We start from the raw sequence: 14,019 nt of genomic DNA on the forward strand, positions 1-14,019 counted from the left end.
TCATATTTTTGGACAGTTTTAACTGTTCATGTGTTGCTATTTTCCTCTCTAATATGACTTACTGTTTAGAAACTAAATTTTGTTTTTATATTGTAATTCTGCTTTAGAGAAAAAATATATTGGATACAAATATGGACTGAGTATGTTTATCGCAAGCTGCTTTTTCCTGCCATATTTGTTATTATAAATAAAAATGTCTATGATTCTTAATATAATGCATTTTCCTGTAAAAAATTTATTCTTCAATATGGAATACTTACACTTGGATATTACCATCCTTCTTGGGCCATTATTATCAAATATTAAAGTATTACTTTTATTTCAAGAACTTCAGTAAGACGAGAATGAAATTCAGGATTTTGCACATAAAGCCAAACAGATGCCTGTGTTTAAAAATAATAAACATAATGAAAAATTTCAATTGAAATATAAATAAATAAATCTCAGCATTTGCATGTGCCTTTAGTTCTTGTGAAGAGAAAAGCCAAAGATAAAGATAGAAAAACAAAACAAACAAAAAATCCTTCTGACCCATATATTAAAGTTTAAAAAGGTGCATTCACTAGATCTTAATATTTAAGGAGGCATTGCTTCTTAAACATCCAAAGGAATTTGTACATTAATACCAATTTTATGTGTGGAGGTGATGCATTAATATGTCTTAGAAATGTTTCTTTTTAAAAAACTGATTATGACGCTCTCCCATTTAAATAAATTGGCATTATCATCTCCACTAAATTATCTTGCAGTGACATCAGATTCTCTTATTAATGCATGAGCGATGTTTGAATAGTAATTAGAATTAATTTTTCTGTTTCCCATCATCCAAACTAGCACTAATTGCACACATAACATTTTGTTTACAGCACTCACCAGACATGTAATAATCCTAGTAAAGACATGGATAGGAAATGTCCAGAAGAAGGGAAGAGATGATATGCACATTGAAAGGGGAGAAATCCCAGGTAAACTCAAAACTAATTTATGGAATGTGATCATATTTGACAAACAGGTTGTCCATAAAGGCAGGACATTTCTACTTTTAATACCTGTTTGCGTAAGTGTCAATGCTTCAGAAACAAGGGATGTTCCATGAAGAAATCTGTGTGGTGGTAGAGGGGTGAGGTGTGGTTAGAGATGGAGATTTGGGAAGATGGAAAGTATAGTATACTGCCTGATTCCCAGGCTGTTTCCCAGAATGAAATCTGAACTGTAGAGAGAGAAAGGGTTATGGAGATAAAGATAGAGACCGAGCTAGAGCTAGAGCTAGAGATAGAGAGAGATCGAGATAAAAATAGAGATGATAGAGATAGAGAGAGGTAGAGCTAGAGCTAGATGTAGTGGTAGAGCTAGAACTAGAGCTAGAGCTAGAGATGAGGTAGTGATATAAGTATAGCTAGAGGTAGAGGTAGAACTAGAGGTAGGGCTAGACAGCTAGAGCTAGAGATAGAGATGAGGTAGAGATAGAAGTAGAGCTAGAGCTAATACCAGTTCCAGAGGTGGAGGCAGGGGTAGAGCTAGAGGTGGAGGTAGAGGCAGAGGTAGAGATAGAACTAGAGATAGTCTCAGGGATAGGGATAGAGCTAGAGCTAGAGCTCAAACTAGAGATAGAACTAGAGGTAGAGGTAGATGTCAAGATAGAGACAGAGGCAGAGGGGAAAGGGGAAGGAGGGGGGAAGGGAGGAAGAATTCATAGATGACTTTATGAGAACCCATTGTATTTAATAAATATTAAAAAAGAATTATTATCCAGAATATATTTTTGAAACCCTCACAAATCATTAAGAAGCTGACATATAACCCAAGAGATTATCAATTTTATAAACAGACCATACACAGAAAAAGAAGACAAAATGATTAATAGGACTTGGAAAGGTTCTCAACCTCACATTTTATTCCAGAAAATATATAATAGATTAACAATAAGGTTCTGTTTCACATTGACAATGATATGATTTGGCTCTGTATCCCCACCCAAATCTAACCTTTAATTGTAGTTTCCATAATCCCTATTTGTTGTAGGAGAGACTCAGCGGAAGGTAATTTAATCATGGAGGTGGTTACACTCATGCTGTTCTCATGATGGTGAGTTCGTTCTCATGAGATCTGATAGTTTTATAAGGGGCTTTTCCCCCTTTTGCTTGGCACTTCTCTCTCCTGCCACCATGTGAAGAAGGATGTGTTTCCTTCTCCTTCCATCATGATTGTAAGTTTCCTGAAACCTTACCAGTCATGCAGACTGTGAGTCATTAATCCTCTTGCCTTTATAAACTACCCAGTTTTGGGTATTTCTTTACAGTAGCATAAAAATAAGTGAATATAGACAAGAGTGTAGAAAATTAAAACATCATAAATGTTGATATAGATATACTTGGGGGAAATCTCTCACATATGTGAGCATAAGAAGATGCACATGCCCTTTGTCCTGGCACTTCCACTCCTAGATATTTATTTTAGAGAAAATCAGGCAGATGGGTACAAGCAAATATGTATGAATATGATTTTTATTTTTATTTTTGTGGTCTTACTTGTCATGATGAGAGTGGAAATAATTTTCCCTTGGTAGGAGATTGTACAAACAAATTATGCTTTATTCAAATTATGGAATACTCTACAGCAGTTAAAATTAACAATTTAGAGCTCCATGTTTCAATATGGATAAATCTCAAGAAACATAGTTTTGAATTAAGAAAACAAAAATGCAAATCATACATGTAATCTGAAAATGTATAGTCAAATATAAATTCACAAAAGAATAGGACATAAATTTAATTGATGCATATAGATATAGTAAAAGTACAAAAACATGCATGGAAATAGGACATAACAGCTTCTTGGTAACAGTTATCTTTAGAGGTGGGCTTGGGGGAAGAAGTGAAAGAGAATAGTATGGGAGGTGGGCTGTTTCTGTGATTTTTTTTTTTTTTTTTTTTTTTTTTTTTTTACAAAAAAAGAGTCAAGGAAATTCCAGTGATGTGATTCTGGCAGAAAGGTAGGTTTTAATTTCCCCAAAACTCCTCCTGAAAAAAAAAATCAATTAGGTTAGTCAATAATAAATCCACTGTTAATATTTTAAATAAAAGTCAAAGGCAATAAATTCCCATACGTTTCAGATTTTGAACAGGAATGGTAAATCACTTACAGCAGTAGAACAGGAACAAAGTTGTGTGGCAGGAATAGAGAAAAATGAATAGGGACGACCTATGTACACCACAAACTCAGGGTATAAAAAATTTTTCTATAGATATTTACTTAGAGAATGAGATCCTATATACTTTGGGTGGAAAATGGGAAGACATGTGAGTATATCCAGTGAAATTTATAAAACAGCTTCTGGGTAATGGTTAATCTTTAGTGGTGGGCTTGGGGGAAGAAGTAAAAGAGAATAGGTTTGGAGGTGGGGTGTTTCTGTTCGAATCTTCAATTTGTAGATAAGATTAAAAAACTGCTTGCAGACATGAAAGAAAAATCATCGTTTTAGACTAATTTCAATTTATAGTTAAATGACCACACAATTAAGCCACCAGCTAGTTTTCATTAAGTGTTAAATGACATAATAAAGAATTAGAGAAATCCAGAATGGGAGGCATTCTACAGAACAACTAAACTAATTTCTAAAAGTCAATGGTTGGAGGAAAAGGGGGCAGAGGAAGAATTACTCTAAATTAAAAGTGACCTAAAAAACAGGCAAATTAAAATGTGGACCTTGTTTAGATTTTAATTCAAATAAACCAAAACACACATTTTTGAGAAAATTCATACATTTGATTAAGACCAGGTGTAAGATTATACCAAAGAAATATTAGGAGTGATAATAATATTGTGGTTTTGTAGTGGGCCATAATTTTTAGAGTTATACTGAACTTTGAAGGGGTAAAATCATACCATCTGATATTTGCTGAAAAATACTTCAAATAAGAAAAAGAAAAAAAAAGTGTTTAAAAAATACGTTAAGTGATACTAAGCTACAGTAATCAATATAGTGTGGTACTGTCATATGGACAGACATATGGATCAATAGTATCGAGGAGAGATCCCAGAGATAAACCCTAGTGCACACAATCAATCAGTCTTTGACAAGAGTGCCAAAACCACACAATGGGCTAAAGGGTAGTCTTGTCAACAAATGGTGTTGAGAAAACTGGATATCCATGTCCAAAAAAGTGAAGTCAGATATACAAAATATATCTGACAAAAATATACAAAAATGAACCCCAAATGAATTAAAGGCTTAAACATAAGACCTTAAAATATAAAACTACAAGAAGAACACAGGAGAAAAATTTTATAAGAGTGGATTTGGCAATGTTTTCTTGCATATGACACCAAAACCACAGATAACAAAACCAAAAATAGACAAATGAGAATATATCAAACTTAAAGCCTTTTGCACATGAAAGGAAACAATGGGTAGAGTGAAAAAGTAACCTGGGTGAAAGAAAATATTTTCAAATTATATATCTGATAAGGAATTATATTCGGAATATAGAAAGAATGCCTATATTTAACAATAAGAAACTAACCTAGTTAAAAAAATGGGTAAAACCCTCAAACAGGTATTTCTCCAAAGATTTACAAATGAGTAACAAGTGACAAGATATTCAATGTCACTAACCATTAGAGAAATGGAAATCAGAAATATAATGAGATATCACCCATTAAGATGGTGATATGGTTTGACTCTGTCCCCACCCAAATCTTATGTCAAATTGTAATCCCCACATGTCAGAGGATGGACCTGGTGGGAGGCAATTGGATCACGGGGCAGATTTCCCCCTTGCTGTTCTTGTGATAATGTGTTCTCATGAGAGCTGATGGTTTAAAGGTGTGTGGCACACTTCTCCCTTCTCTCTGTCTCTATTCTGCTGCACCATGGTAAGATGTGCTTATTTCCCCTTTGCATTCTGCTACAATTGTAAGTTTCCTGAGGTCTCCAAAACATGCTTCTGTACAGCCTATGGAACTGTGAGTCAAACCTCCTTTCTTCAATTACCCAGTCTCAGGTAGTGCTTTATAGCAGTATGAGAATGGACTAATACACATGGCCACTATCACAGAAACAGAAAATAACAAGTGGTATTGGAATGTGTAGAAATTGCAATTATTGTGCACTGTCAATGGGAATTGACAATGCAGCCACTAACAGTATGGAGTTTCCTCAGGAAACTAAAAATGCAATTACCATATGATCCAGAAATCCCATACACAGTAGAATTGAAGACAGACTCTTGATGATATATTTGCATATCCATGTTCATTACAGCATTATTCACAATAGCCAAGAGGTGGAAGCAACCCAAATGTCTATTGACACATAAATGGATACAGAGAATGGAGTATATACATACAGTGGAATATTACTTAGTCTAAAAAGAGAAAGAAATACTGTCATGTGCTATAACATTGATGAACCCTGAAGATGTTATGCTAAGTAAAATAAGCCAGTCACAAAAAGACCAACACCATGTGATTCTACCTAAATAAGATATCTAAATTGGTCCAACTCATAGAAAGCTGAATTGTGGATGTCAGGGGCTATGAGAAAGAGAAATAGAGAGTTGTTTCTCAATGGGTATAGAGTTTCAGTTTTGTAAAATGAAAAACTTCTAGAGAGCTATTGCACAACAGTGTGACTATTGTTAACGCTATTGAACTATACACTTAGAAATTGTCAAAACCATGATAATTTTTATGTTAAACATTTTGTGTTAAAATGTGTTTTTACCATAATTTTTAAAATAAGTAAGTAAATAGGTTATGTGAATGTGACAAAATCTTGATAATTGTTTTATCTTGGTGATTGGTATATCTAGTATTACTTTAATTTTGTGTCTATATCAAAATTTTTATAATTTTTAGAGAAAAAAGAAATTTGAAACAATTATGACAGAGTATTAATATCTGTTCTTTCAGGGAAGGAGGGAAATAGGTGTTTTCTCTATGTTTGGAATATCTCATAATTGATAAAATAAAAAAGGAATAGCAGTAGCCAATTGACAACATAGGACCTTAAGTTTACCCAGTTTAAATCTATTGGTCCTAATTCTCAATTATTTAGAGAGACAATCATATTAGTTAGTCCAGTGAGACCAGCGGAGATTATATAATCCAAATAGAGTTGCCCTGTGTTCTTTCTCTGAGTACCTGAGTGAGTACCTGAGTAAGCACCCACCAATATTTGGTTTTTCAATAGTAAAATAGAGGTAATATCTGTTTTAACTACCTCACAGAGTTATTTGTTGAACAAAAAGCAATGAAATCACTTTTATTTATTGCAAATGCTATAGAAATAAATTAATGTTTACTAAAGTTCTATGAAAGTACAATAATTATTAGTGGTTTTTTTTTTATATTTGAATAGACTTGCTTAGGTTGAAACTTCAATACGGTGTTAGCTGTCAAACATACACAGTTCAATGATCTGCCTTGTGGTTTTCTCCACTGCTTTCTCATTTTGCTGCTAAGGGTGAGCACCAGAGTGGCCTGTGGCAGAACTGAGAATGAGGAGTGGGCTGCCTTTGCTGCCTCTCACCGTCCCCGCCTTCTCTGCAGTGTCCACTGTGGGACACTCCTATTCTCATGCTAAATTTCATCCTTTTGCTCATTATTTTCATAAATTACTCCATAGAAAGAACAAATAATGAATTAAATAATTAATTTTGGGCATTTAAAAATGTATAACAATACAAAACAATATCCTTTTTAAACATTTGCAGCGTAATTCTTTTGTGAAACATGTTGAGTCATGTATCTATTTAATCTCCATCTTCCATTCAGTGTCTTTGTGGTGCCTAGTCTGTGATATTCTCATTAGTTTTCCCTTCTTCAATTTGTTTATGGTTTCACCTGTGTGTCTTAACAATTATTTAGCTCTATTTTTTATCAAATCATGAAGATTTGCATGTATTGCAAGATTTACAATTTTAATTAGCACTATATGTACTTGGCACTGTAATTTTCTTGTATTATTAGATATTTACAGTATCTGGCAATCAGCAAGAAACAGATACAAATGCTTTGACATAAAGGGAGAAAACACAGGCTAGTGATTAATTTATCAGAGAATGTATTTGTGTTATTAAGATCTTGCATTCTTACACAACTTGCAATTGCAGGGACTCCTAAGAAATACAGAAGGAGACTAGCTATGACTCTATTTAAAAAGCACTATTATCATTCCCAATTTACACATGAGACACTAAAGCTTAGCCATATTGAGGAAGTTGCCAAGATTATAAAGATGTTTCATATGGCAGAGCCAAGACCTGAATCTGTATTGGTTTGACTTTCCCAGTTCTTCAGACATCATAGAACTTACAATTTGGTTCTGTGTTTTTGAGGAAAAGCAAAGAAAGAAGAAATGAGTCAAGATAATGAAACTGTTAATTAAGTGTAAAATTATGTGACCCAGACTATCCATTTTTCAAGAATTCAGGCGAGTGTAAGACCATAGTATTAGAGTGGGCCGGGGGGAGGGGGCATTGGATTTGCAGATCATTTGGTAATGTCCTCATTATTTGGATGAGAAACCTGAAGTCAAGACAAGTAAAGTAATTGTCCCAAACTGACAAAAATGGCTCTTAAAACTAGAACTCCCATATTTTTCTAAGATAAATTTGTAACTAATTAAAAATAATATGTATTCTAATTATGAGATTAGAACTTTTTAATAATGTATAACAGGCACTCAAATAATTTTTATTCAATGGCATTTTATTCAACTTTGGTTTACTATAACATTGATGAGAAAAAAAATATGATTCCCTGTCAGGGCTACTATCTGTGCCGAGTTTGCACATTAGTCTTTCCAGGTTGGGTTTCTGCTTGGCTCTGTGAGCTGCCAGGAAGGACTTTGGCCACCTGTGACCCTGAACTGAAATAATAGGGTAAATAATTATCTTACTTGTTTGTATTAATCTGTCTTAAATGAATGTATAGCTTACATTATCTCAAGGTTAAGATTAGAAGGGTTTTGCTTTTTATTTAGAAGTTTAGTGACATTTTTGTGACCAGAAATACGCCATAGGAGTTTATCTCTTTTTTATATTAATCAGCCTACGGTAAAATTGACTTCAATACTCATCATTTTACTTAAAGTTGCAGTTTTCCAGACCCTACCGATGATGTTAAGTAAGACCTTATTGTACATCATGAAGTTTTTCAAACTGGAGAAGAAAAGACAGTGAAAGCAAACAGACACTTAGTCCTATGGTGACACAGAAGAGGCAAAGAAAAAAGTAGAATGATTCACCCATTAAACCTGCCTATATGGAAATTTATATAAGGCACTGTTGGGTCCTGTAGCTAAGGAATCACTGAGTAGCTCACACAGTCTATTAGGGAACAGAGACACTTCTACAAACAATACTATAATGGAGTAAGGACACTTTAAAAGGAAAGTCACAGAGTGGTGTGGCCACTAGGAGTGGGGAGGTATTAATTCAGCCTAAGGGATTCCCCTTGATCTTGTAGTGCTTCATAGGAGTGACAATTAAGTTTACTGGGCACCTGAGGGGCAGGGAGTTATTCCAACTAGAAAGAACCACAAAAGGATATGTATCATAAAGCAAATATGTTAAAGGAATAGCAATAAATTCAAAGAGGTCCTAAATACTTATGCAAAAGCCTCAGTGATGCATTTTAAAGAATTTTTGGCTTGTGAAAATTGTGGAATCATTCTGTTCAGAAAGGTTTTGCTCATTTTTAATTTTGCTTAAGTCAAAAATCCTTCAGAATACATTTCTAATTTTCTGGTATTAGCATCAGCAGCCTCCACATTAACATTCAAAGTTTAATAATCAACACAAGCTGTAAGTGTTGACCACTTGTGACTACCTGCTGCATCACCTTGACTATATTTTGCTTTTACGCTTTTGAAGAAATGTCTAGACTTTGCTAGGCTACTTGCTTTTCAGTTATAAAGAGAAACGTTCACATTTTACTCCATAAATTTGTACAATCATTGTGTCAATCAAACATGAATAAAACTTAAAGAGAAAAGAATCCAATAGAATTAACTGAAATAGCACTGACTAAATGTGAGTTGATGCAATGAGAATCTTCATAGTTCCATTAGCAAAAAAACAAAAACAAACTTCTCTGTATGGTATCTGCAGCTTGCTGTGTGTTTCTGTCTCAGAGTATTTATCATTCATAAAACTTACTTGGTTTTATTTTTTTGTACAGAAAGCAAACTCTTATTTCTTAACATTTTTTATGCTTTTGTAGAACTGTTTGGCTGTTAAAGTTTACATAAGAATTTCTATTTAATAATAGCTTACCTATTTGTTCCCTTCCCTTTCTGGAGCTCAGAACAGACTAGGCGTTGAGGGGAGGGATGACATCTTAGCCATCTAGTATTTCCAGCACGTGGCACTTAGTAGTTGTTTAATCAATGAAAAGTGATTGAGAATAAATGAATAAAACTGTAATGAAAGCCTCATTAGTCTGAGGATCTATATATTGGCCAACCTAGCTTGAGCAGGGAATCTACATGATGGAAAGTTTAATATGAGAGCAGTAAGGAGGATCATTCTTTACAGAAATCAGGTAGCAGTTGTAGCAATAATCCAGACGCAGGGAACTAAAAATCTGCATGGGTCAAATTTCTTCCTACCTCAGTGCTTTATACATGCCATTTTCTTTGCCTGGGTCACTCTTCACGACAGTTTTTACCACCTTATTCTAGCTATTTACTTCTAGTTTTTTACACATTAGTCAAATTTTTTCTCTAAGAGAAGTTTTCTGACCTCCCCAAGACTCCTATTATATATATCATCCTTTGATCAAGCAATTAATGTGCTGTTATTTCATGTCTGTGTCCTTTGCTAGAATGCAGTGTCCATAGCAGAAGGAATTCGTTCTGTTTACAGCAGTTATCTCTAGCAATTAGGGTACCTTTCACACTGTTAACTAATAACTTTTTGCTGAATAAATGAAGGAACTGTGACAGTTACCATAGGAAAAAAATTAAACTCAGAGGACATTGGAAAGGAGAATCACCTGGACTCTGGGATTTACTGAGTCTTACACCAAGGGAAAGGAAAAGCCAGAGATTCAGTCATTCCTCTGTAAACAAACATTTGTTCACACGCGCTCTGTGTAAGGCACTGATGCTGGGCCCTGGGAACATGGAGATGAATAAGACATAGTTCCCTCACATCGAGATGCTCACAGTTGCCAATCAGCAAATTCTTATATAACCCTTATTATAAGTCAAGTACTTTTTTTGTTTAAAGCACTTTATATGCATTAACTGGACAACAACTTTATGAGGTTGATACTATTATCATTCTTATTTTATAGATGAGTTTTACAAAAGTTAAGCCAAGGAGGGCTGGGTGTGGTGCCTCACGTCTGTAATCCCAGCACTTTGGGAGGCTGAGGCAGGTGGATCACCTGAGGTTGGGAGTTCAAGACCAGCCTGACCAACATGGAGAAACCCCGTCTCTACTAAAAATACAAAATCAACTGGGCGTGGTGGCACATGCCTGTAATCCCAGCTATTTGGGAGGCTGAGGCAGGAGAATCACTTGAACCTGGGAGTCAGAGGTTGTGGTGAACCAAGATCACGTCATTGCACTCCAGCCTGAGCAACAAGAGTGAAACTCCATCGCAAAAAAAAAAAAAAAAACAAAATTAAGCCAAGGAGAGATTAAATAACTTGCCTAAATTCACACTGATAAGTGTCAGAGCTGGGATTTGGTTGCTTTTTCCTAACTACTATGCTACATTGCTTCTTTGATTTTTGCAAAGTGGCATAATAATAGATAGTTCAGAATACCTGGTCTGGAAGTAGCCCAGAAAGGAAAGTGGCCATCTATCCAGAAGGGAGAGTCAAGGAAGGGTATGTGGCAGTGTCATGTGGAAGGAGTGATAGGGAAAACTTTCTGGGTGACAGCAGTTTAAGCCAAGAAAGCATGAAACAACATGATGTTTTGGGAGATCTACAATCCGTTTAGAATTTCTGGAGAATTCCTGGAGAGAGAGGACAACAGATAAAGCTACTGGTGAGGTCAGCAGGAGAAGTTTGTCTACCACCCTAAGGTGCTGAGACCTAATTCCAAAGGTTGTCAGGAACACAGGAGTATCGTAAGTAGTAGGGGTGTGGTTAAGTGGAATACGATCGAAGACCAGACTTGCTGATTAGAAATACCACCTTAGAAGTAGTGAGGAAGGATAGGTTTAGAGCATGAGCTGGAAATAGAGAGACAGATTAGAAGGTAACAGCAATCAGCCAGGCAAAAGATTATGAGAGACCCATTTAAGGCATTAATAATGGACACAGAAAGAAGGATTTAAGAGCACTGCAGAACTTGTAGAGGCACTGGATGTTGGGAATAGAAAGGAAGAAAGCTAAGGGTCTCTTCAAGGTTCTTATAAAATCAGGCCACAAAAAGGTGGGTGAGACAACAGAGACGAAAGATGGTGTAAGTTATTTTTGGAGCATGTTTCATTAGAGATAGGCTGACTTCCTGGGTAAAAAGTCCCATATTTGGCAATGTGGGGTCTTTACTTAGTAAGAAGTTTGAAGCTCGCAAGTGTTAGTGGAAGTCAGGGATATGAATAAAGACATGGAGGGAAAGGACAAAGCCAAGAACCAGTGGAAGAGCTGAGCACAGAACCTTGAGGGATCAATCACTTCAGGGGTGGGAAGAAAAGGAGCATGAAGGGAAGAGCAGAGATGATGTGACCAGAGAGGCAGGAAGATACTCATCTGTAACCACATCACAGAAACAAAGATGGCACACATTTCCTGGACTGTCATCCGGGAAATTTCTACTCATTTGTTCTTCAAAGTTCAACTCAAGCACTTCCTCCTCTGGAAAGCTTTCTCTGACTGCCCCTTCTGTGTAAAAGCCTGTTTCCCTTTGCTGCCAACTGGTACTTGTGTGTAACCTGAACTTTGTAGAAAGTACCCCTTCATATTTTTTTGTCTGAGCACTTGTCTTAATGCTTGACTGTAAGCACCTTGGGGGTCCCATACCACATTGCTGACCAGAGGGCTTGGCCAGTAGAAGATGCCTAGTACATATTTGCTGAGGGAAGCACTTTAGGAAACATTGGGTATCATTAAGACTTCCTCAGAAGAGCCACTGCAAAAATCTGTGCCAACTGTTGATGCTTCTGGAACACAGAGTTACTTTCAGTTTTCCAGATAGCCCATGTTGATCTCAATTAATTACCTTCTGAAGTTCTAATCTTATTTCAGAGGCCAATCACATCTTCCATGAGGGTATTTTCACTACCAACCCAGAGGTCAAACCACCATCAAAGCCCCCGAGTCCTGACTTAATCATCTTTCTGTACAAACTATCTTACGCATATTTTTCTTATTGCACAGACCAAACACATCATAATGATGTGCTCATCTTCGTGTCTCACATCAGGATGACCAGACTGTGAGCTTTTTGAAAGACCAATGTCTTGAAGATGTGTGGATCCAGCAGTTATCACAGGAGCCAAGCATTTGGCAAGATCTTGGGAAATGGAAGAGAAATTAGATGGTGCCTTGATTTCTGGCCATCCAACGAGCCACCATCAGAGGGCACTGGCAGCTCTGTCAGGCTGAGATTGCTTGAGGTGTTCCCACGGCCTGAATTGTAGGCTGTTTGTGATGGAACTAGAACTCAAACCTGAACTTCTGTATTTTTTTGAGGCAGAAAGATAGGGGGTTTATGCTCTTATTTCTGGATCAGCTTCTCTGCTCTGAATGTTTTACTGGATTTCAAACTACTCTGTCTCCATGCTAATTTACAACCCGTTCTTCTTACCACATTAGAGATGTGTCTAAGAAACAGCTCTGCTCAAAGCATGTTATACACGGTTTTTCAGTGGCCTCAACCTGCCTTTTACAGTTGTGTATCTGACACCAGTCCTGGTTCACGACCACCCTGTCAATACAAAACTCTCCGCTGTTTCCTGAATAGACCACAGACGCCCCCACACTTGTGCTCTTAGCTCAGGCTGTTTCCTCTTTTGCAAATGCCCTTCTCCACCTCTAAGAGTTCTAACTTGTCATGCAACGCTCTTGTATTATCTACTTGATAAAGAGTTCTCTGATCATCCAGGTAGATTTTTTTTCTCTCTGCTCTGTGTTGCAGGCTTTTAAGAATGTACCTTTATTAAGGCACTTATCACACTATTCATATTTATTTGTTTACTTATTCCTCTCCCATAGTTTAATGTTCTCTCTTCAAGGGCAAGTATCAAAACCTTCAAGGAAATCTACAGACTGTTTACTTGTAATTTAAAATGTCTGGGCCAGGCGCAGTGGCTCACGCCTGTAATCCCAACATGTTGGGAGGCTGACGTGGGCAGACCACTTGAGATCAGGAGTTTGAGACCAGCCTGGCCAACATGGTGAAACTCATCTCTACTAAAATACAAACACAAATTAGCCAGGTGTGGTGGTGGGTCCCTGTAGTCCCAGTTACTTGGGAGGCTGAGGTGGGAGAATCTCTTGAACCTGGGAAGCAGAGCTGAGATAGTGCCAATGCACTCCAGCCCCAGTGACAGAGTGAGACTTTGTCTAAAGAAAAAAAAAGTCTGGAAAGATAAACGTTCTCACATGGTCACTAAATATGCCCATGAGGACAGGCTAGATCTTAAAGAAGCTCGGAGTGGCAAGATAGAAACTTGTAGGTACATTATTTTACAGATTAACAAAATCCTTCGGTGGCTTAAGTTTATCTAAGCTTAGATTGCAAACAGACAGCATTTGATTCACAGTCCTGTCTTCCTCATCTGCAATAGACATTACTAAATACCCTGAGAGGCAGGAGTCTGTAGGCCCTTCAGATTAATTTTATTTGCTGGTTTGGGCCTATAAGATAAAAGTCAAACTCCTAAGCAAAACATACAGGACTATTATACCTTAGATATACCAGGCTTTTTTCACATCCCAGGCTTTTGCATACACCGTCCCCACTGCCTCCAATCTATGTATCTTCGCCCATTCCCATTTTTCCTGTCAACCATTTAGTTCATCTAGTATACTCGTATGTCACTCGAACCTCA

The 14,019-nt window shown here is 36.6% G+C and overlaps 1 protein-coding gene across 1 annotated transcript in view; it reads right to left on the reverse strand.

Moving 5' to 3' along the window:
* Positions 1-2,381: 2,381 nt before the first annotated feature.
* PTGER3 (prostaglandin E receptor 3) overlaps positions 2,382-14,019 on the reverse strand; it is a 187,233-nt gene continuing 175,595 nt past the window's right edge. Inside the window, exon 3 of the mRNA XM_021667765.2 lies at positions 2,382-3,020. Coding sequence (XP_021523440.2) covers positions 3,000-3,020 — 21 coding nt within the window. The 3' untranslated portion in view covers positions 2,382-2,999. The remainder of the gene's footprint in view (positions 3,021-14,019) is intronic.

This window comes from Aotus nancymaae, unplaced genomic scaffold (genome assembly GCF_030222135.1).
Source record: "Aotus nancymaae isolate 86718 unplaced genomic scaffold, 86718_ANA_hifiasm-v0.15.2.pri h1tg000007l, whole genome shotgun sequence".
NCBI lineage: Eukaryota > Metazoa > Chordata > Mammalia > Primates > Aotidae > Aotus > Aotus nancymaae.